The sequence below is a fragment of the Macaca fascicularis genome, chromosome 9, assembly GCF_037993035.2.
Source record: "Macaca fascicularis isolate 582-1 chromosome 9, T2T-MFA8v1.1".
Taxonomy (NCBI): Eukaryota; Metazoa; Chordata; class Mammalia; order Primates; family Cercopithecidae; genus Macaca; species Macaca fascicularis.
The window spans coordinates 23,343,705-23,367,987 of NC_088383.1; the positions used below are offsets into that span (position 1 = coordinate 23,343,705).

Here is a 24,283-nt window from a genome sequence, read left to right on the forward strand (position 1 = left end):
GTACAGTGGTGTGATCACAGATCACTGTAGCCTTGAACTCCTGGGCTCAAGGGATCCTCCCGCCTCAGCCTCCTGAGGAGCTGGATTTCAGAGGTGCACCACCATGCCCAGTTAATTTTTGTGTGTGTGTGTGGAGACAGAATCTTGCTATGTTGTCCAGGATGGTCTGAACACCTGGCCTCAAGTGATTCCCCTGCCTTGGCCTTCCAAAGTGCTGGGATTATTATTCATGTTTTCAAATCTCTGAGACTGAGGTGGAAATGGGAAAAACCAAGTATGGCACAGTGGTGAAAAGGACAGGCCATGCTGACAAGGGAGGCCCATTCAAGAAGCAAAGAGCAAGTCTGATTCGGCCTCTCGCTAGCTCCACGCTTGACGAGTTTGCCTCCTGGATCTTCAGTCATTCTGACTTTAAAATGGGACAATGCCACTCACCTCACAGGGGTGGGGAAGAATTAAGATAATGAAGCTGAGAGAAAGAATATGGTGCCTTGCACAAAATAACGGAAGCTGTGATTTATAACTGTCAATGTTGTTTTGATTATGGTAGAAGTCTTCTTAATATCAAGATTTCAAATTTAAACAGGTTTCAGTTTGTGGACCGGGGGAAAAAGAACCATATGGAAAAGTCCGTTAATTCATGAGCTCTGATCTTCACATCTTAAATTTCTTTTTGAGACAGGGTCTGGTTCTGTCACCCAGGCTGGAGTGCGGTGGTGTGATCATGGCTCACTGAAGCCTCAAACTCTTGGACTCAAGGGATCCTCCTGCTTCAGCTTCCCTAGTAGCTAGGACCACAAGCATGAACCACCATATCTGGCTAATTTTTACAACTGTTTGTAGACATGGGGTCTCTACAAAAAGCCTGTTGCCCAGGCTGGTCTCAAACTCCTGGGCTTAATCGATCCTCCTGCCTCAGCCTCCCAAAGTGCTGGGATTACAGGCATGAGCAACCACACCTGGCCTCAAATTTTATTTTAAATCCGATCTGAGGTACAGTGAATGAAGTGTGGCAATAAATCCGAGATTTTTGTTAGAGAAAACTGTGGGCTGGAAGCTTGTGGATGGAAAGAGAAGACAGAAAGGGAGCGTGGGCTTCACTGTGGGGTCAGCTTCCGGCTCACTGCAAGAACACAATATATTTGTTCTTTATTTTTTAAGAACATAAGATTTCAAAGTGTGAAGATTTTTCAGTCTTTAGGTCCCCTGCTTTTCTTCCTTTCCAGCTTCTCACAAACCACCTGCTAGACCTCAGATCTGCCTCTTTTTTCCCTCCAGAATATCCCTTCTCATCTAATTCCTTAATAATTGATTCCTTGCTGTGACAAATCTTTGAGCTAGAATCTTCCTCAAGATCTTTGCGAGTCTAAGATTATCCTCACAATGGTTTCCAGTTGATTTATTTATACTAACACACTGTGTTCTACCACATCACCATCTCCCAACATATCTGTGAAGTAGAATTAAAATGCCAGTCAACCCTGTTTAACAGTTGTATCTTACCACTTGTTAAAAATTATAATAATACTCCTTTGGAGCAATTATCAGAAAACAAAGCCTCCACTGTGCTCTCACAAGTATTTTTAACTTGTGTTTATGTCAAAGTAGTTAAGTACTGTGCCTTCTGAGGGCCTGATGCCCCAGTCTGAATTTAGAAGCTTTGTGCCTTTGAGCAAATTACATACCGTCTCTGGGCTCGGCTTTCTCATTCATCAAACTAGGGTAGGGGCAGGACCACTGTCAAGGGGCTGTTTTGAGAATGACAAGTGACACTGACTGCATGGGAAGGACTTGGGCTTGATGTGCTCCATAAATGGTGCCGCCCATCCCACTACTCCCACCACCCTATCCCCTCTTACCCATCTCCATGGATGGGGGGCTATAAACCTCGGACAGCTGAAGTGCCCTGCGATGGGTACTCCTGGATGCCACAGAGGGACAGCAGTTTTGCATCATGTGAGTCAATGAGAGGAGAGACCAGGGCTGATTCTTGAGGGCCGTGATCAGAGTTGACAAAACACAAGGCAGAAGGAAAAAGTGCTTGTCACTCCTCATACACCCATTTGTGTGTGTGTACGCATGCGCGCAAAGACTCACATGTGTTTAGTTACGTGCAAAGCTATGTGGATGCAAGTACCCAGCATGGCACAGGAACAGAACGGGCTTCAATGATAGAAAAACAGCAACTAGAATCTCATATGAAAACTAGTTTTCCTAAAATCTAGATTTTTTGAGCTGTAATACACTCAGATCTCCTACTTGAGGCATTAAGGAAAAAGAGTAACAACAACAACAAAACTGTAATGAAACTCCAGCGGGTCAGTTAGCTAAATTAGAAAGCATGGAACTGAAGAAAAAAGGAAACTCAATTAAATTCTAGCCTCATTATCAAGATCAGATGTCAAGCTACTTCACCATAATTACCTGCTTAAAAATTTAATGATGGTTCTGCATTAATTTCAAAACTAAAGGCACTTATCAGCTATTGAGAATATTTTTAAATGAAAGAATGTTTTATACCTGCCTCCATTTCAATGAAACAGCTAAGTGCTTGAGCCATGTATGGGATTAGGCTATGAGTCCTCTAATCAATGGTATTATTAGAGACAACAAAAGAGCTAAGAGGATCCTTCTGTAATTCAACTATAAATTTAAACTGCTTGAGTTACATTATTTCTGGAGTCTAAATATCATAGTGATATACTGCCAACGGAAAACAAATTTTTTGATAGGTCACAGATAAGCCTAATGGCTACTTACCATAATCGCTAAAACAATATTCTTGTCAGTATCAAAGATTTGCTGATTAATCAATAAAAACCCAAAAGAGTATATTTACTAAGGACACTTATCAGTTGGATCAAACAGATCCCAAAGCAAGGGGGAAATGCTTAACTAATACATTTTATTAATAACCACTGACAACTGAGGAAAACAAAACATTCCTTAATGAAAGACTGGAGGAAAATGTTACAAGAGAAAACCAAACACTTGTATCTCTATTTGAAGTAGATGCTTATAGGCTAAGCACAGTGGCTCATGCCTGTAATCCCAGCACTTTGGGAGGCTGAGGTGAGAGGATTGCTTGAGGTCAGGAGTTCAAGACCAGCCTGCGCAACATAGCGAGACCCTGTTTCTACCAAAAAAAAAAAAATTCAAAAATTGCCAGGCACTGTGGTGCACGCCTGGAGTCCCAGTTACTATGGCGGCTGAGGTGGGAGGATTGCCTGAGCTGGGAGTTCAAGGCTGCAGTGAGCTATGCTCATGCCACTGCACTCTAGCCTGGTCAACACAGCAAGACCTTGTCTCTAAAAACAATGGCAACAAAAAAGTAGATGCTCACACCCTTCACAAATAACGAACATATAGGTTCTAATCCAAGTGTGTATACCATAAAGGTTAAAATAATGTAAAAAAATTTATTAAACTTATTTATGGTCTAAAAATATTAAGTATTAATAACTTAGTCTGAGTTTCTTGTAATAAAAAGAACTGTTAGAAGAGTAAAAAGAAATTATACTGCTTCTGCCTTCATGGGAAATACAAATGTATGACAGTCATTCTCTTTGGCTTTAGTCATTTTCTTTCTTTTCTTTTTTTTTTTTTGTTTAATGACATGAAAAAGAGAATCTTCCCACAAAGCCTCTAAGTAGCAGCCCTGTACTGGTGTGCCGGGAAGTGTACATAAATGAATGAAAGCAAGAGCTAAGAAAACCTTAGTTTAGTAGCTGCCTAAATTCTAATTCCCACTGCATTGTTTTGTAACTCAACGAAGTCCAAGAAAATAATCTTTTTCCCTGGATTTATTTATAAAAGACTTAAATGAGCAAATCCAATGGAAAAGCTGCAATGCCTTTATCATAAACTAAATGACAGGAAAAGGTACATTTTAAATGTTTAGAACAGTGTTTTAAAGCAAAACTCCATCATTATGGACTAAAGCCCCTTGGACACTGTTTTATGTCTCTCCACTGTCCCCTATGACCTACTGTCCCAAGCTGCCTCTGGGCTAGTCCCACGATGTGTAAGGGGCCTCACTGGGGCCTCATGACATGGTTCGTGGTGACTGGTGGAGATAAGAAAGCATTAAGTGATCCAGGCTATGTTTACCAGCACTGACATGTGTTTTAGAGGGGAAAGTGCCAAGACTCTAATAGTGACTGAACATTTGTTTTTGAGATGCTCTGCTGGTTGACACAGAGTCTAGTACTCCCCTGGCCCCTCCCAAACTGGCTGGTGTGGGCAGGTCAGTCTTCATGGGCCATTCCAATACAGAATACAGGGGCCTGGGGCCGGGGATTCCCAGCACATGACAGCAGGTGCTTGCTTGTGTTTGGTGCCTAAATGAGAGGGCTGCTGAACTGGCATGTGTTTGCTTTAAACCAGATCATGTAACACGAGACACTTTGGTGTCTGACTTTAGAGTATATAGGTTTTTGCCTTGATTGCAGATTTAAATAGATGGTTTAAAAAGCTTCTAAAAACCAACAGGGCTGATATTTATACAATTAGTATGGCCTCTACACTGACTGTTCTTACCTCAACATCCTTCTTTAGTTTTTCCAGGAAGACCTTCTTGTTGTTGTCATCAATATAAATCTTTTGGCCTTCATTAATGAAATCATTATCTTTCAGAGTTGGCAGTTCTTTGGCCTATGAGAAAAAGAATGACAAAGAAGCTTGAATAAAACCTAAAAAAACCACAAACACCTTCCAACCCTGGACATTGAGGTTTGCCCCGTTCACTACCACAGGGGTCTTACCCAAACAATAAAATAGGAGAAAACTTGATTACCACCGGGGGGCGCCAGTGAGCTGCAACCTCTGGACGCATTCCCCGGAGCAGTGGGGTGGGGGTCAGGCAGACTCCATATTATAAGGCTTTTTGTAACACATTTCATGTTTTTCAGAGGAACGAACCTGACTGCTTTCTTAGATTCACTTTCTTACAAGAAGTCTTCTAGGTATAGAATTTGTATTCTTGGAATATTTTCCCAGGAACAACTCCATCCCTCCTCCCACCTTTGGGTAGCCGTTGCTTGGCTCACATTACAAATAACATATCTTGTCTCAGAACAGCCCCATCCATAATCATATCTACTTTCTGCACCACAGAGAACATGTGGTCCGAGGTTAGCCATCTGCCCTTCCCAGCCTTCCTGTTCACCACTCCAAGAAGGAAATTCTCTTCTCATTTGGACAGTATCAAAGAAAAAAGGTCTTCTCTTAACATAAACGTATTAAGATGAGAGTTCTGCCTTTTACAAATGAACAAAAGGGTGAGCTAACAAGTAAACTGCACTTATACCAACCAACACAAAGCAATGGGCGACTATTAAAACATGGGTCATGAGCAGAAAACACTGTAGCTTGTATTGCAGCAAACAGAATATAGGCATATAGTTTCAAAACTGTGGATTATTCTATTTAACTTTGTACAACCTGCATTCAGTACGAGCTCCAAATCTCCCACCCCTTTCAGCTAACCATAGCTTGTTTATTTCAGCAGAAAGAATCCAATGTCATGCACTGCCTTTCCCTGTATGTTGATGAATCTGGAAGGGTCCTCTTTTCCGTAGGTGTGAACCAAATGAAAACAAAATAATCCAAGGAAACAACATGCTTTCATTCCTGGCTCCGGCACTGTTCCTCCTCCCTCCTTATTCAGAGCAACGAAAGAACGCTCCCTGGGTCCATCTCCTGAACCTTTCACATGCTCGAACTGCTCACTTCCCCTCTTATTTATAAAGTATAGACATGCATGTAAACATAGTCACACCTATTTACACCCACACATATGTAAATAAACTATGCATTTCTAAATGAGTCACTTTGGCTACTAACTTTGAGAAAGTTTTAACAGTTTTGCAACTTTGAATTAGATAAAACCACAATCTTTATAAGCCAAATAGAATTATCCTTACAAAGCAGGTACAGCAAGGCCCAGAAATGTCAAGATTAGATTCAATAAGCAGTTACTGAGTGAGTCAAGTACAAAGACACAAACATGAATGGCCACAATTTCTGCTGTAAAGGAGTTTGTAATCTCGTACGGGAGAATGATATGAAAGCGAGTAGGTAGAAAATAAAGCAGGATGTGTACGTGAGATGTAAAGATAAATACTAACATTCCGGGGGAGGATAATATAATTTCAAACACTTTTATGCTGAGTTGAGTCTTTTAAGACATGAAAACGCAATGCCATTCTTCACAAAATTTTACGATGCGCCTGCTAGACTAACCCCCTAAGTCTGTCATTAATAATTTTAAAATAAGGCAATACACGCACCCCTCACTCCCACAAACCTCGAATGTGAAGACTGCGCAATATTAAATGTTTGAGCTCATCACACTAGATTACAAGGTTTCTCTCCTATTAGAACTGTAAACATAATGAAGTTTCACCAAGAATGAAATGCAAGGTTCTGAGGTTTAACAAAACTCAGAGGGCAATGAGAAGACAAACACTGCCCAAAATAGAAAATTGTAAGCACGTTAGAAAAAAGGGTTGAAGCCAGACCTACACACAAAAACAGGAGATGGAGAAGGATCGTAATTTTCCAAGCAGACACCTTGGGCATTTTTCTGTGTCATTATGTGTTGGCGATGGGAGGTGTGTGGGTGGGGGTGTTAAGGATTATCTGCCTCAATTCCACAACTCATTTTATATGTGTAAGAAAAGAAGGGTAGAGGGTGTTTTTTCTGGTCTTGTATAAATGTGAGAAATCTGAAGGCAGAGATGACAGACCCCAGACAAGGCAGTAAATTACACGCTGGATGTGTGTTTGTAACACAAGTCACATTAATGAAGATGAATGCCACTTCAGGTTCACCCCAGCAGAATTACCTCATGTGACAGGGAAAGTATAATCCTGCCTCATAAAACTCTGGACACCCTGTACTCTGTGACTAAGCTGACTTGTGAATTTCACAGGCACTAGGGACGTATTTAGATTGGATCAAGTTCAAAAAAGGGCACCCAGATTGGCTAAAAGACTTAAGGGCTTATTGAAAGGATCAAGAGGCAAAGGCGGGTCCCGGCAGGGCAGCTGCCAGCATGGAATCTAACACTAGTCTATAGATATCAACCTTCCAAATGCTTGCTGCAAGACAGAGTGCTCGGGGCATGAAGGTTTTGGGGTCATGAATCCTGAGGTTGCAATCCTGGTTCCACCCCTTGCTTGCCAGGGGCCAGGGGCCAGGTTCCCGGACCTCTCCAGCCTGTTTCCATAGACGCAGAAGGGGGAAAACAGCGCCGCTGCCACTTGCAGCCGTCTTAGGCACCCTGCTTAGCACTTCGTGTGTGCCATTTTATTCACATCTGCCATCCACCTTTAGTCTTTGCAACAACCTTAACTATTATTCTTATTCGCGTTTTACGTTCAAGGAAACTGAGATTATGCAATTTAACTAAGGTCTCCCAGTTTGCGGAGTGATGAGCGGAGATGGGAACTTCAGCCATTCTGCTGAGGTAGAGTTGTGCTGAGAACTCAACCAGAAACCATGTGACAGATTCAAATAGTGAGTGGTGCTTGTAATCACCGTCACCACCCCCATCACCATCACTGTGGGCATGTAACAAAGCGCATGGATTTAAAATGGCTATTACAGGGTGAAAGGCTTTTTTTTTTTTTTTTTTTTAACAAAAGTTTAACTGTTTTTATTAAGAACAAGATAGGCTAGGCATGGCAGCTCACACCTGCAATCTCAGCATGCTGGGAGTCTGAGACAGGAGGTTCACTGGAGTCCAGAAGTTCAAGACCAGTCTGGCTAACATAGTGAGACTCCATCTCTACAAAAAAGTAATGAAACATATGAGACAGGCATGCTGGCGTGTGCCTGTCATCCCAGCTACTTGGGAGGCTGAGGTAGGAGAATCGCCTGAGTCTGGGAGGTCAAGGTTGCAGAGAGCCATGATTGCGCCACTGCACTCTGGCCTGGGTGACATAGGAAGACTCTATCTCAAAAACAAAAACAAACAACAACTACAAAAAGATAACAAAGGTTAAGTCACCTGACAATGATTCACTCTCAAGAAAATCTTACTGCTTAGCTTTTTAAAAGAAATTTCAATATATCCCTCTGATAATGAGCAGTGCTCATATTAGAAACATCTTTTTTTTAAAATGTGGAAAACTATACTATGATTTAATGAACTTAATAAACTCTTGGTGTAAAACTGCCTACAAAGATGACGTCTGCAGAGCAGCAGAAAATTAACTGTGGGCAGCGACAGCTTAATGTAGCAACAGATTCTACCCTTTGCTTTTAAACACTGGATTATTTGCACTTCGAGTTTTCCAAGCTTGTAGTCACTGGGTCTGGTTCTTTAATGAGTGTCTTTGATATCTTTTCTAGTTCAGTGCAGAAACAGCCAGATGGTGGAGGAAACCCCCAGGGTTAACTAAAGACAGCTCAGAAATGCTTCTTAGCTGTGGACTCTCCCAGGCCGGCTTCCAGCCAGCGGTCAGCAACCTTTCTGAAGTGGCGGCAGGCCGAGTCTTTATTTGTTCTGAATTCAGCCCTGGCCAGTTTTGTGGAGATCAGAGCCTCTAAGTAAGGCGGGGCGATTGCTGTACGACTCTCTGTACTTGCTGGGAGGGGTCGAGGGTATGGGAGGGAACTACTCTTCCCCACCCCATCCTCCTCCGTGTGTCCAGTCCTGAGCTGGGACTCCTGCCCGAGTGGGGGGCCCCAGAGCTGCCCCAAGGCTCTGGCCAGCTGAGGCCCCGTGAGTCAATACAGGCCAGCGCAGAGCCAGGCTAGCATAGGCAGGACTGTTTTCTCTCTTGCATGAGGTAATCTGCTGTGGTGGGTTGGATTCCAACTGGCATTCATCTCCGCTAATGTGATGTGTAAATGCACAAACACAGCCACAGGCATCAGCAGAGGGACACTGTTCCCCTGCAGCCTGGCTGTCCTGCTTCCCGTTCGGATAAAATGAGCCCTTCGCTGTCATGTGGGGTGATGCCCGACCCCAGGTCGATTTGGCATGGCTCAGGTTTCCATGTAGGAGAAAGAATGAAGCCCGTGGTTATGAGAACACACTGGATCCAGGCTGCCTGGGTTGTAGCTCTGCAACTCCAATTATTAGCTATGTGACTCTGGCAAGTTACCTAACCTCTCTGTGGTTTGGTTTTCCATCTTTAAAAGGGGATCTGCAAACATAGGGTTGTGAGGATTGCATGAGTTCACACATGTAAAAAGGCCAAAATGGTGCCTGCCACAGTGTGTTATACACAAACGTTGTTACATGCTAGTCACGTTCTCAAGTATGGCTTATGGATCTAGAAAAAGCTCATCGCTGATCAATCCAGAGCAAGATTTTTCTTTTAAAAACTATATTGGCATATTTAACATTTTAATACTAGCTGTGATGTTCTGGGCCAGTTGCTTTATCTGCCCAAACCTCAGTTTCCTTAATTATATAACGGGAAATTAATAATACTGCACCTACGTAATAGGGTTAGTGTGTAAATCAAATGACACAAAGCACATAGTGCCTGGCAATAACAACTTGCTATGTTTGTTTCTTCTTTCCCAACTTTCTAATAAAATAGGGTCTTTAAACTTAGGATATCTTCTAGTTGATACCCGGATGATTAAAAAAAAAACCAATTTATGATGTCAGTAATCTAAACCTGGGGTGTCCAATCTTTTGGCTTCCCTGGGCCACACTGGAAGAATCGTCTTGGGCCACACATAAAATCAATGAACACTAATGAGAGCTGATGAGCCTAAAAAAAAAAAAATCACAAAAAAACTCACGTTTTAAGAAAGTTTACGGATTTGTATTGGGCCGCATTCAAAGCTGTCCTGGTCCCACGCAGCCCGTGAGCTGCAGGTTGGATAAGCTTGATTTAAACGATATTTAAAATTTCCTTGGTTTTTAGGTTTTATCTGCTAGTTACAAACATGTCACATGAATTATCTACATACTGCCTTCAAATTTGGAAGACACTTTGGTTACTGCGCACTGCAGACAAACATACCATACACGAGTGCAAGGTTAATATTTCATTTCACTACACAGGACACACGCGGAACACACAGGGTACATGAGACAGGATGCATCAAAGGTGACACGGCCCGAGGCTGACCTCCCTGCCTTGGTGGCTCTAGTTCCCTACTCTGCTTTGCAAACCTCAATTGTGAATTCTCCTGGCTAGAAAAACCTCTGTGATCACCTGCAAAAGCTATTCCTAGTAAGAAACCTCACTGAAAAGACCTTTTTTAAAACTGAAACCCAAATGAGAGTAAAATGATCCTATCTTACAATAAAAATTGGACTGGTTAAATTCCTGAAGAAATAATCTGCAATTGATGATATTTATTCAATATATGAAATAAGATGTAATGATTTTACATATCTGGCCAAAGACAGCAATTTGCTGACTTTTGTCTTACCTTAATTTTCCATGGGTTAGTTTTTCTTAGTGAGCACATTATAATAGTGGGTAATTTAGTGCATGCTCTTTTGCTGACCTAAAGCAAAAATCCACAAGCTGAAATCTTAGTAGCCAGAAAATATAACCAAAATACTAGGGAACAGTGAACTCACTCCTAGGGAGCAGTGAACTCACTGGGAACATTTAGCTTGCTAGGAGTTGTAAAAAGAAAATTTATTATAAACATTTGTGTATATATAATACATTTATTACAGACATTTCTTCCTCATTTTGAAAAGTTTTTGGCTTTTAAAGCACAGCATCACAGGCCTCAGCAAGTCTACTGTAAGTCAACAGTAAGAAACACACTGTGTGATAATACAGGTCATGGTCAAAAATAGTTTGTGTGTCATTAAGACACAACATGAAGGTGAGAAGTGAGATGCACACTTGGCTGAGTCACAGCCTGAAGATAACCAACACATGCGTAAGGCTTTCAGTGTATAAAAGCCTCTCGACAGAATTACTTGTTCCCTAGGGTTCAATAAAAGATATAAATGATCTCTAAGGACAGATTTGGCCACAGGGTTGGGATTAAAAAAGGGAAAACGTATCAGGACAGTTACCAAGTTTAGAGCCCTCATTTTTAGAATTTCTAAACACAGGCCGCCTTTTAGCAGAGACCTGTGGTATAGAAATTACAGAATTCCACGAGAGCAAAGGAGATGCAGCACTGTTTGCTTCCCAGAACTGCTAAAAAGGAGATAAAAAGCAACACCTAAAAAATTCCTGCTTAATATTACTTATTTACTACTTCTATGCTTAAAAATTCCAAATGACTAAGAACCTTTGCAGAATCTCCAAAACCAAAACCAAAACAATGTGTTTACCAAAAGGATTTAAATGCTTATTTGTTTCAAGTGGGAATTAACTCATTTGTGTATGTATATATGTGCTTATTTCATTAGGTTCCGTGATTTCATGTATAAATGCTGTCATTCATACGGAGTTTAGCAATATTGGGTATTTTAAGGTTTAGTAAAGCCAGAAGTTATATGAAATTTTATTTTAGTGAGATTTTTTAAAAAACTATCTTTTAGATGACAAAAATTTTTAAAAATCACAGATTTCAAACTATAATTTGAGTTCTGTTTAAAGTTATGTTTCAAACTAAAGTATCATTGGATTTTGAATGATCATTCTAAACTTTAATTATACAAGAAGAGAGAACTGTACGGGGTAAATGGCCATTAATAACTGGAAATAGAAAATACATGAACCTAAAACGCACAGAGCAAGAATCTTTATAATATAGAGCCAAATTTTCATTTCAGTCTGGATGGAAACCTTACTGGGAAGAAGAAATGCAGCCAGTCACACTTGAGTGTCTAATGCAAACAGGATTTTGGCACTAGGTTTTAATGCAAGGGATAATACATACCATAGTACTCTGTGATTAAAGGACTCGTATTTCAGAATGAAATGAATTTTTTGTTCGATATGCTCATTTGACAACCTATTTATTTATTTTTTAAGTCTAATTGTAAGCCTCAATGTCAAAGACTGCTGCCGGGTGTCCTTTTGATGCGCTGTTACTGTGACACTCAGAGCTGAATGCTCAACATAAAAAATACGTAGCAATTATTGTTTTATATTAGAACTGCTTGTGTTCCTGATTTACTTGTTATTCCAAGCTCACCCAAATGAAAATAAACTTGCAAAAAATAAAACCCCTTTCGCTGTGCTTGCAAAAATCTTCATAAAAATCAGAATCTGTGGAACTGAAAACATAATGCACAAGTATTTCTATAAGGGGAGGAATTTTAGGTAATCCTTATGTTAGAGCTAGGATAAAAATAATTTGATGGAATAACATCATATGTGGTATCAATTTTGGGGTAATAAGAGATGCTAGGGATTTATAATAAAATCAGTTCTGCTTCTCGGAACATCGAAGCCACAAATTTGATACACGAAAAGGCAAATTAGTGGATACGGAGAAAGTTCATACAGAAGTAGCAAAGAAAAAGGGTGGTTTTGCACAAATAGTACATATACCAACCTTCTTTAACTACATAAGTAGAATGTCTATACAAGTTCATGGTTTGAGAAATGATCTAAGAGGTCATTAATAACTTCTAATTTTCACAGTGAAAACAGTGAGAATGTGCACATCTGTGACTAATATCCAGATGTGACCATTTTATAATTTTTATTTTGAATCTGTTTATGTATGAATGTGGAAAGAAAATATACCTCCACATACTTGTGAAACAGTGCTGTAAGCAAGCCGCGCAAAACTGGAGAAGCGCTATTGTCATTTTGTAAGTTACAACTGTTAGGGCTGGCAAAACCTAGCTGTTGGCAATTTTCCCTCAGGCTAATATGTAAAAGGTGAAATTTATTCCTTTTTTAATACTGTCATATTTTATGACCACAACTCTATGTGGTGATGTCAAAGGTGACGGTTTGGTCTTCCTCTGCAAACTGGGATATGACAGCTGAACTGCATACAAGACCTACCAAATAGGACCTACAGGATGGGTTTGTTCCAGTTTTAACAGAAGATTCTGGTGCGCAGATGTCTATGGTGATAATCTAAGAAATGTCAAAGGCTGAACACTCAAGGAGTTTGCTGACTCCTCTAGATTTCTGGTTTAATTCTAATATGTTAAACTAACATATTAAAGATCACTATTTAATTAAGAATTATACATCTGTAGCAGCCTGGCTTAAATTCAGACCACATACTAAATTTTAGAAGTCTTCTCTCCACCCCAACTTTTTCTAGAACCAACTAAGAGTTGTTAGCTTAAAAACATTCCCATATCTAACAGCACTGCTCCACGTGTGCTTGGGATACTCTGAGTTGATTTCATTCCAGTGACATAAAAATTAATCTGAGGCAAATGAGACCTGATACAGCACCATAAGCCATAAGTCATAAAGCCCTGAGGACTTTAATGCTGTCATCTGAGTGAAAATCTGGAAAGTGTTCACAAGAGTCACTGCATGTGATCCTCTTTTTGTCACGTGCCATGCTTACCAGTTAAGAAAAATTCTAAATGAAGCTTTAAAACTTCATTCCCAGAACACCCCTCACGGTTTACATGGGGGGTTCTTATCTATATCTGCTGAACAGAACATTTTTTTCCCTATCAATCATAGCAATCACCTTAATCTACATATATCTGCAACAGAGATGATGTTAGTCATGGTCAGGCCAGGACTTCTCCAAGTGGGGCCAACTGCTGAACCACATCTCTGAAGGAAGATCCAGGAAAGCTTCATTTGAAACAAGAGATTCTCACCAACACTAAAGCATGAGGACCAATGATGCAGGCAAATCCTTTAATTTTACAAATGAGGACAAAGTCAGATGACCTATACTCAAACCCCATTAATGTAGTCCTGTGCCCCCAGGGCTGGGACTCAGCTCCCCTAACCCTCTGTTTGGAGTCCTTCACCCAAATCTCCCTTTTATAAACTGTCTCTGGTCCAGAAGGTGGATGTTAGTGGTGCTGCCTTTAAGGTCTGAGAAAGAAGCCCTGCTTCTGCCCTAATGGGCAACTTTCCCCTGCACTTTGGGTAGTAGGATTGGTGTCCATAACTAACACTGGCTGGCAAAGGGGAATGATTCCCTTCCATCTCGGAAGAAAAGGAATTTTACAGAAGGCGGTTAAAGCATTAGCTGAATTGAGGGCCTAAAAAGCTTGACAACCCCCCTTTAACCGATGATCCGCCCACAGTGGAAAAGGAGGCACTTCTTAGCTGAGCGGCAAATAAAGATTTCCAGAAGGATACACTGCTGTGCTTTTGTGTCACGTTTGGGGAGCCCGCCACCCTGGCCACCTCGCTTCAACGGCAGCCCAGATGACCAGATAGAGGTAGTAATTAATTATAATCTGTTACAATTTAAAGACCACAAAAGAAATGCTGAACACTGGTTTCGAAAAGCATTTTTAGATGTAAGGGTATTAATGATTAATCCTCTCGAACCCTCAGTTGGTAATAGGTAAAATGTCGGAGACGGTGACAGTCACTTAATTGCTGGTGCAATTCACAGTGCCTGAGAATCGACAAGGCGGCTTTTTGTAGCCCATTATCAAAGTGTCAACAATGATTATTGCCAATATAGTTACACAAATGCCAATTGCAGGGCAGCTGTTTTCTTTCAAATGGGTTTCAGAAAGAAGGCTGTATGTTAAAAGGAATCTTCTTATTGTGACCCTACGGCTCCATTACACACGCTTTACTTTACCTAATAAAATCAGACATGACTTTTGAGAAGAACTGTGCAGGATGATGAACAAAATGCATATTTGTGTAAATCCCCAGGACTCTCTCTCTCAAGAACATGGGCTTTTTAAAGAGTCAGGTCAAACCCCCCAGAAATCAAGTGAGTCCAGTTATGTTTTCTTTTACTTCCCTAGGTCCCCTGCTGAGTCGCTCGCTAGCAGGCAGCATGCTAAGACTGTCATTTGTAAAAAGCAGCCTGCTCGGCTATAATTACTAATTTGATGTCACACTGGAATTGCAGCGCAGCTGTGAAAAGATCGACCACCAGGGAGGTTCGCATTTCTCTGTCTCATTTAGAGGAGGCGAAACTGCTGGAGCCATGAATGGGAGATGCCCTTCCATTAAAAAGGAAAGAATTAAAGAATAAAACAAGTCATAGCAGCTGTCAGAATTTGACAATGGTTATTTTTTTTTAAAGCACTGTTCTGCTCTTAAAAAAAAAACCTCAAGACATCTGTACATGCATGTTGAGACTTGTTGCCATGAAAGTGATTCCATTGTTAGAATATAACTTATTTCCTTCAGTTCCATCTTCATGATTATGCTAATACAAATCACACTAATTACATGTCAAGCTAAAATCTAAGGGATGGGACTTGTCTGCACCTATATCGCTAAATATTTGAAATGACAGTTTCAAAACTTGTCATCAACAAGTTAAAAGTATGGAAAATTAAAACAGTTATAATGACTCATGAAAGAAAACCTGGGAAGAATAAGAATTGAGATTACTAATTAAGCTATGTCACCAGAGATTCTCTCTGCAGATTTTTTTTTTGAGACAGGGTCTTGCTGTCACTCAGGCTGGAATGCAGTGGTGTGAACACGGCTCACTGCAGCCGTGATCGACATCCTGAGTTCAAGCAATCCTCCCGCGTAGCTGGGGCCACAAGTGTGCACCACCATATCCAGCTAATTTTTGTATTGTTTGTAGAGTTGGGGGTCTCGCTATGTTTCCCAGGGTGGTCTTGAACTCCTGAGCTCAGGCTATCCCTCTAGCCTCAGTCTCCCAAAGTGTTGGGATTATAGGTGTGAGCCAGCAGGTCCAGTCCTCTAGAAAGATTGTTCTTTGTACCATAACGGTCATTTGGAAAGGAATATAGTTATATATAATAGCAATGAAAATAATATTCTTGCAAATCATTTCATTTATAAAAGGCTAAAATGTAGAAAATAAGTATTTTTAGCCTTCCCCAAATATTTCAAACCAGAGGAACCAGTAGATTGTTTTGATAGCATTTTTTCCCCCAACGTCTGATCATAAAAAGGAGCATTTTTATGATTTGTGAACGCAATGAATGGTATGCTTTGTGGAAGAGTGAAAACTCCGAACTGATCATGGAAAAAACCCAAAAGTTGGCAGAAAAGGGAAAGCAAAGAGGTTTTTTAAAGTTAAAAATGTTTTTAAGAGTTTGGCTCTATTAATACATTTGATTTGATCTATTTCAGTTTAATAAACGTTTCTAGATTATACAAAACACTGCCGTATCAGAGAGAGGCATGATCTCTACCAAGTCACGAATGACGACTTTCCCCTGGGCTCGTTCTAGACACGCTTCTCTTTTCCACACGCTGCTCCTGGGTGACCTCACCCACTTCCCTGTCCCTGCTGACCGTCCTTCCAGGGAGGATTCCCGAGCCCTTTGTTTTCAGCTGAGACCCCCTGTGCAGCCTCTTGTGCCTAGTGGATCTCTCTGTTCTGACGCCACCCTGACATTTCAAATGCCTCCTCCCTCCCTTGTCTGGGGGATGTATCCCCAGGGAAATCGCTGGGGACGTGGTCGGTGAGGGTGGGTGGGAGCCAGATTTCAGCAGGTGATGAAGTGAGGAGAAGAAAAGGAAATGGTGGATGTTTCTTTGGCCATTTGCCCTTTTACTGTGTGTGAATGAAGGTACATTTTGATCTCCACCCTGCTGTCAAGGCAGGTACACTCTCCATCATTTACCAATGACATTCCACATCTTCAAGCTATTTCCTCTCTCCCTTCCCAAGCGAGCATTTCTAATACAGGAAGGTGGGTGGGGTGGCTTTATGCAGCCTCTGTCTTCCGGAATAAGAGTTATTAGACACCTCAACCCCAAAAAGAAGGCTAGGGCATTGATTCTTCCTCAGGGCAACTGTGCAGACAATTCTCATGTTTGCACAGTGTAAGACACAGTGATAAAGACTGCACTGCATGTACAAGTTTTACAAATATGTACATCCGAAAGTATGAGCACAAATGCTCAAGCTCTTCAAATAGAGGAAATACAAATTGTTTTGCTAACATAGTATGAAACCAAATAATTTATTTTACTACTTTAGAAGAAAAATCAAGTTTTAGAATCAACTGTTTCAGCGCCATATTTAACTCTGAAACAATGTTTTTGTCAACGCAGTAACTTTTTCCTCATTTTCACAATGAATGGGATTAACATGACTTTTTGATATGCCGTTAAAGGAAAGGAGAGACATGAACTCCTAAACATTTACAAGGCAGTGTGGCATAGTGGTTAGAAATACGTGCTCTGGTGCCGGTGACCCCAAGCTCAAACCCTGGCACTGTCACTTCCTAACTGTAGGACCCTGGATGAAGTTACTATACCTGTCAGTTACGCAACTTCATCCACTCAAAGGAAGTAATGACAGCACCAATCTCATCCGGTGACTGTAAGGATGACATGACATAATTCATGTACAATTTAAAGTGGTCTGGCATATAGTCTATACTCAACCAGTGCCAGCTGTGACTGTCTCTAAGCCTACCTCCTAGGGAGATGTTTCAAGGAATGATGGCTACATGTTCATATTAGATACAGGATAAAAACATGCTAGCAGAGTCCTAGAAAGATGAGTTCTCGTTCAAACAAATTCTATTATTCTCTTTTCATAGAAAGCTACACCAATAAAGGGGCTAACCATTTTTTGGTGAGGAGGGCAGTGAACTCTGGTTCATGCCATGGGTTTCTGGAAAGCGTGTTAAGTCCTATAGGTGGAACAGTGGAAAGGAAGATAGGAAGTGAATGTCCTGCTTTGCAAGGACCGTTACAACTATAGGAAGTCAAACACATGCGGTTTTCTTTCCTTTCTGTGTGCCCTTGTTTTATGATTTAGGCTTCAGCAGCAACCACACCATTAGCTGTAACTGTCCTTGTTGGCAGTGTTTACGTCAGAGCAGACCAAGCCCTTGCTGACTGAACCTGAAGAAATCAAAATGAATGAAGGAAAAAATCCTGCTAGTGGCAGTCCCAAGGAACTTTGGAAGAAAGTAAAAATAGAGCCACCAACATGGGGCATCATGTGACTCAGGGGCTGGCCTGTCGTACGATGCTGAAGAGCATGTGTGGCTCTGTACACCTCTGGTATTTCCTCCAGGGAGAAAACCTCAATCAGATTTAGCCTCTGAGCTTCTCATGGGCTAAAACTGAAATACCTGCTCAGTCTTCAGTACCTGGAAGAAACATTCACTCATGGCAGCATGGAAGTCGACAGTCACTGTTTCTGCCCCTTCTGGCCAAAGCCGGTGCCTTAGAAGGGGTTTACATGAACGTTGAAATCTCAAAATGTGCATTTACTGATGTACAGTAAAAGGGCAAATGGCCAAAGAAGCCTCCACCATTTCCTTCTCTCCTCACCTGCTGCAATCTGGCTTTGGTCCCCACCCACCCTCACTAACCAGGTCCCCAGTGATTTCCCTGTGGATACGTCCCTGGACAACTCTCTATTCTTATCCCTACCTGGCCTCGCGAAAGCATCTAATGCTGGGAAGTTCATTTCCTCTGGTTCCTGGGAGATGACTAGAGTGAAAGTTTCACGAGGATGGGGACTACAACAGCCTTGTTCCACGAGGCATTTCTTAAAATGCTTGGCAGAGTGTGTGCTCATCACAGACATTCAATATCTGAGTGAGTGACCCAGTGTCTCCTGGCTCTGCTGGGCTTGTTCTAGACATGCTTCTCTTCTCCACACATTCCTCCTGGGTGACCTCACCCACTTCCCTGTCTCTGCGACCGTCCTTCCAGGGAGGATTCCCACACTCTTTTTTCAGCTGAAAGCCCCTGTGCAGCCTCTTGTGCCGACTGGATATCTGTTCTGACGCCACACTGACATTTCAAACTCCTCCTCCTGCTCTTGTTTGCTATTTTAAGGAGTGGAATGAACACCTGCCTACCCAACTGCCTAAACCAGTAACTAAGGGGTCTTCCTTAACCCCCTTTCCTCTATGCACACTCCCTGGCACCTCTGGCACTCAGTCCCTCAGTTCTGTATATTCGTCTTCCCTGTAATTCATCCCCTTCCACCACATCCCAGCTCAGGCCAGCCATCTTCTCCGGGCTACTTCATCAGTCTCTCTGACAGGTCTGGCTTCCTTCCCTCCGCGGCCTCCTCTCTCCCTGCAGCAAATGCACCAAATGCTCCCCACCCTGACTCTCACGCCCTCGCACGTGCTGCCCTTCCTCTGACTAACTCCTATTGATCCTTCAGGTTTCCGGACATCACCTGGTCCAGGAAGCGCTTCCTTGACCCTGCCCAGCCTGAGCCAGGGGCCCCTGCTACGTGCTCTGCAGCTCTCTGAGTGTCCCATCCGAGTGTTCACCCCATGATAACATCATTTTCTATTTAAGGTCTGCATCCCCTGCTAGATCTGTCTGTGTGTCTTGTTATTTTAGCTCCTGAAGCTAGGATAGTAGCCACAAAAATATTCACAGACACCTCTGAATGAATAAACAAAAGCAGATTTGCAAATCTGTAAAATTTAACTCAAAACTGCTATCATTCTAAAAGAAACAATAACCTTGAGCTCTGTTTTCAAATGGAATAGTTAAGAAAAAGGCATTTCCCAAGGTGACAGGCAGGCATAACTAAGAATACACATGTAACCTTTACATAAGCATGTGTTGACTTGGGTTAGTTTAGGTTTACATCCAGGAAGCTACTTTCTAAATTCCTACTCAAACCAATCCTTCAAGTTGACTCTGTCTATAATCTTGCATAGTAAACTAAATGTGGCTCAAATACTACCTAAGGTCCAATAAGCCAGGAAAAGAGAAAAAGAGATGCAGTCTTCTTATCCTTATTTTTTTAGGCAAAAAATACTTGAATCATGTCTTAATAGTTGGAAAGGAGTTTAAGGCTCATCCAAGCCAACATTCTACAGGTGAGAAAGCAGACTCAGAGATGCAAAGAAGCATATTCAGGGTCACATTCGGTTTGATATTCGTGAAACGGTGTTAGGTCCTGGTTCCCTGACCCACAGGAACGCGCTCTCAGCTGTCAGTGCCATTTTAGATTGTTTACTGCAATGGTAGCTGTGTTTTTCAAAAGCAAGTTCCATGTGGAATGTTCCTTCCAATCATGCTTGCAACAAATAACTATTTCACTATTCAACAATTTGATGAAGAGAAATGAAGTAGAACTCTCATTGGGTCAATAAAGTGTTTCTCGCTGGTGGCAGCAGAAGGGAACAGGAAGAATCGCAATGGCAGGGGTAGGAGACTAGAAGGAAAGAGTAAAGGTACTTGGGAGTGTGTGATCATACCCCCAGGACTCGGGGAGACATACAGCAAGGTACTTACCTTTTCTTTGTCACTAGCTTCTCTAGCCACTGTAGAGCCCTGAAACACAAAGAAATAATAAAAACATGCACATGGGAGGCACTGGGTTTCACACGTGGAAAATATGAAAATGGCTCTGGGCGGAGCAAAGAGCCAGCTCAGCACCTGCTCTGCTTCGCAGCCCACCTGGAATGGGCTTCTCACCCCTCCCTGACCGTGGCTCTCTGTCCGGCCTATGCCCCCTCTCTGCAGGTATTCTTGGCCACTGGCCGCGTCTCCAGCCCTGACTCTATCATGCTCACCTGTGTGTCTGTGGTTCTTGTCCAGCTGCTAGAAGTTAGAAAACCTGACTACCACTTACTTGAGCAATAATTTACTCAACACTGGATCAGCCCCACACTTTCTTCCTTGTATCAACTGCCAGAAATAGTCTTGTTATCTTAAAGAAGAGTCCCACTAGCTGGCTGTGGTGGGACCTCAGGGCGTTAAGTGCCTCTTTCCCTGCATTACGTCTTCCAGATGTGGGCACATCCTCGCCTGCTGACGTTTTTCTGCAACACTCATTGTTTTCTCCCGTCTTAAGAGTTACTGACGAACACTCTTTCCTTACGTGCTATACATCAGTCCTCCACAGCCACTCTCTGACCCCGTTTACTTTGGAGTTTCCTTCAAAGACACACAGTTATTTGTACCTCTTTTGTGCCAGGCCCTATGCTGAGTGCAGAGGTACAAAGTGGAGGAAAACATGGCCCTTGATCTCAGCAGTTTGTGCTCTACTGTAGTGGTGTTCAAAACTCTGCCTTAGAACTCTGGGTTGTGTAGGATGACCTGAGTCCACCTCAGAGGCTGACGGGGAGGCTTTAGGGGTAGAGTCCAAGCAGAGAAACTTCCCATGGCTTGTGGAAGATTTTAATTCAAAAGAAAAGGTGGGAAACAAATGGTCCGGTGAATTCCTAAGTATGGATGACAACCACAGTGTCTCGTACACAGCAGATGTCCTGTGTTTACTGCATAAATGGCTGGAGATGAATCACAGGCCAGTTTCCTGGGCTCCCTTCCCCTCCTGCACTGGACACCCCTAACTACCATGAGGTCAGCTAAGCCACTTGCTTCTCGACCACCTGATGAATAGACATCTATTGCTCTGGGTTACCTGGGTTAGCCATTCATTAAATGAACTTACAGTTGACTTTGGAAAAGTGAAAGTGGCTTTTAGATTGGCCACCTGCAAAGAAATCAAAAGTTTTGATTACTGGCTTTCATCGAGCAGCTCAGGCACTGACTAGGATGTGTGCTTCCTGCAATTCACAGATACGGAAACTTGAACGGAAGAGACTCCTCACATTGGGGAAGAGAGCCAAGACCAGGCTGGGGGGTCTCCCCAGGGCCGATCTTCCATCCCCCTGGTGCTCAGTGTCCTCAGGACTGGAAGATCCAAGGGACGCTGCTGCTGGCCCAGGAAAATGTTAATGTTTCTTGGGGCGAGTCAGAGCAGCCCAAAGCTAACCCATCAGATGGAGATGGATAATGTGAACCATTCATGAAGGCAAACCTGAGAACCCATTCTATGACCACAGCCCGAGCCCCTCTGCACAGCCATGCCCAGCAACTGTTACTCGCCGTGGTCTACTTTCCTTCCTTTAGGGATTCCTGAATATGGATCACAAGTAGCTACCTTTACACACTGATTTTTAACAAAGAGTGTTCCCAAATACTTTTCTAACATTGGGACATTTGTAATACTTGAGCACTGCCTATGCTGCTGGGTACAGGAAGAAACTATTCTGCTTTGAATTCTTAACCAAGTTGTTGGGTGTGTGTGTGTGTGTGTGTACTCCCTCCTACAATAGCATCCACCCTGCTTCTGATTCTCAGGGAAGCTTCATCTGTATGTAAATGTTGATCATTAGCTTGGGAACAACAAAACACAAAACTCATCCAAGTTTAAATTAATTCACAATAAAAAAATTATAACAAAAATAGAAAAGGAAGGCCAAGAGTTTAAGCCATGAAATGATGCCAGATGTACAGGTTCCATCACAACTGAGAGCACTGGCAAGAACAGAGTTTATCTATGCCACAAGCCAGAAAGGGAGACGAAATTGTGAAAAGCAAGGCAAATTAAAATTAGAAGATTCAATCTCCAAGTATAATTTACTCCAAGATATGTTTACCAGATGCCTACTTGTCCGAGGCGCTCTCTTAGGCATTGCAGGGGGATTAAAAAAAAAAAAAAACAAAACAAAAACACACAGTTAAGTAGAATAAAACACTTGCCCTTGAGGCACTTACACATCAGGAGAATGAATGAGGCAACCAAGATTCATTACCTCCCATATGCCATGCCTCATGCTGGACACGACACATATGTATCTTATGTAATCCTCAAAACATCCCTGCAAATGTAGGTAAAATTATCCCTGTTTTAATAGATGAAGAGACAGAGGGTCATAGAGGTTCAGCAACTTACACAAGGTCAACAAGTCATAAAAGAATAACATGTGACTTTAGAGGTCACTCTGGCTTTCTTCTCCGGGAAAGTCAGACAGAGTCCTGTGCGCCCTGAGTAGCACCACCAAGGCTTCACGAAAGAGCTGGTGCTGGCGAGGGCCCTGGAGGGCGGCTGGGACTTCCCCAGGGGGAATTCCGGGGGCACAAAATGGCTTGTTTGGGCTAAGACTTTGAGGCAGGACAGGACAAGGGTGTATTTGGGAAGTAGATCCAGTGTGTGGGGACTTCAGAGGTTAGGAGACAAGACCAGGACAAGAGGTTAGGAAACTAGACCATTTCCTTCACTTAGACTAGCATTTCTGAAAGTATGGTTCAGACCCTGGGGTCCCGAAACCAAAACCACACAAAGTCAAAACTATTTTTATAATAGTACTGAGACATTATTTGCCTTTTTCACCATCTTGATATGTGTATAAATACTGCAAAAACAATGGTGGGAAGAACTGCTAGCAGTTTAGCATAAGTCAAACAGTGGCACCAATGGGTATTAGTAGCGTCTGTGATTTAAAAAAACACACCAATGAAAAAAAACCATCATCATCAAAGAAACCCAGCGTCATTTCAGAAACCACTGAAGTCACACATCCTGGTTTTACGACTTGTGAGCTGTGTACGAGTTGCTGAACCTCTGGCTAAGATGGTGTCTCCTACAAGCAGGCATCTAGTAAACACATGAAAGCATAAAATTAAATGTATCAAATCTAGACCCAGGAATATACGTCTTTCCAGTATTCTGTGCGGGAAGTATACATAAAGCACTTCTGTTTATAAAGAAGGAATGGTTTCTTAACTGTTTTCGTGATGGTTTGAGTTATGAGCTGAACTAGCCACCTTTTTCATGAAACAACACTTTTACTTGAAAAAACAATGACAGTCTATGTTTATTCAGATCTGGGCATGTGACTGATGTTTGCTACAAAATGAATGAAGCTGCTAGGCTTGCCTGTATGCTGGGGTGCTTGCCACATGCGGTCATTTCACAGAAAACTGACAGGGCTTGTGGCCAGTGACAAAATGTGAGATTCCAAGTAAAAAACCCATTTTTAAAAAACTTATATCCCCCACCCTGGGTCTGACAGCTTCCCAATATGTAAAAGACTTTTCTGATGACATTGGTGGTGACAGTGTTATGACTGCTTGATACTGCATAATGAAATGTGTCAATATTTGGAAGAGGCACATAACTCAGTGAACCAATATGTTCCAAATGGCAAGTGCATGCCTTGACAAAGTCACACATTCAGAACAATGCATGCAAACAGACCAATGGATTTTGATGAAGAGTTCAGAAAGTTCATTGATGTGATTTCAGATTTCATAATGTAACTAAGCTTTGAGAAATTACCTCTTGTCAAGCTATGGTATAGTATCAACGAAGAATATCTACAATTATCCAAAAAAGTTGTTAAACATGCTTTAACAACTTTCCAAACTTCATTATTGTGTGAGTTCAGATTTTCTTCACATACTTCAGCGGCATAACACCGCACAGACTGACAGTGGAATCAGATATGACATTCCAACTGTCTCACATTAAGTCAAGATATTA

General features: G+C 42.0%; 2 protein-coding genes across 10 annotated transcripts in view; both read right to left on the minus strand.

Moving 5' to 3' along the window:
- The window catches only part of PIP4K2A (phosphatidylinositol-5-phosphate 4-kinase type 2 alpha), a 177,988-nt gene that overhangs the window by 10,173 nt on the left and 143,532 nt on the right, over nucleotides 1-24,283 (minus strand). For 8 of the 9 annotated variants that reach the window (XM_005564793.4, XM_065520411.1, XM_005564792.4 and 5 more), the window contains 2 exons: nucleotides 20,245-20,283; nucleotides 4,540-4,653 (listed from right to left, as the gene is read on the minus strand). In XM_005564793.4, coding sequence (XP_005564850.1) covers nucleotides 4,540-4,653; nucleotides 20,245-20,283 — 153 coding nt within the window. Of the gene's footprint in view, nucleotides 1-4,539; nucleotides 4,654-7,700; nucleotides 10,068-20,244; nucleotides 20,284-24,283 lie in introns of those variants that run through there. The other variant, XM_074001189.1, reaches the window with a different exon arrangement.
- LOC141407589 (uncharacterized) lies at nucleotides 8,417-19,952 on the minus strand. The gene is given in 4 exon segments (XM_074000694.1): nucleotides 8,417-8,907; nucleotides 8,910-9,117; nucleotides 18,102-18,195; nucleotides 19,873-19,952. Coding segments are annotated over 4 exon segments (873 nt in total).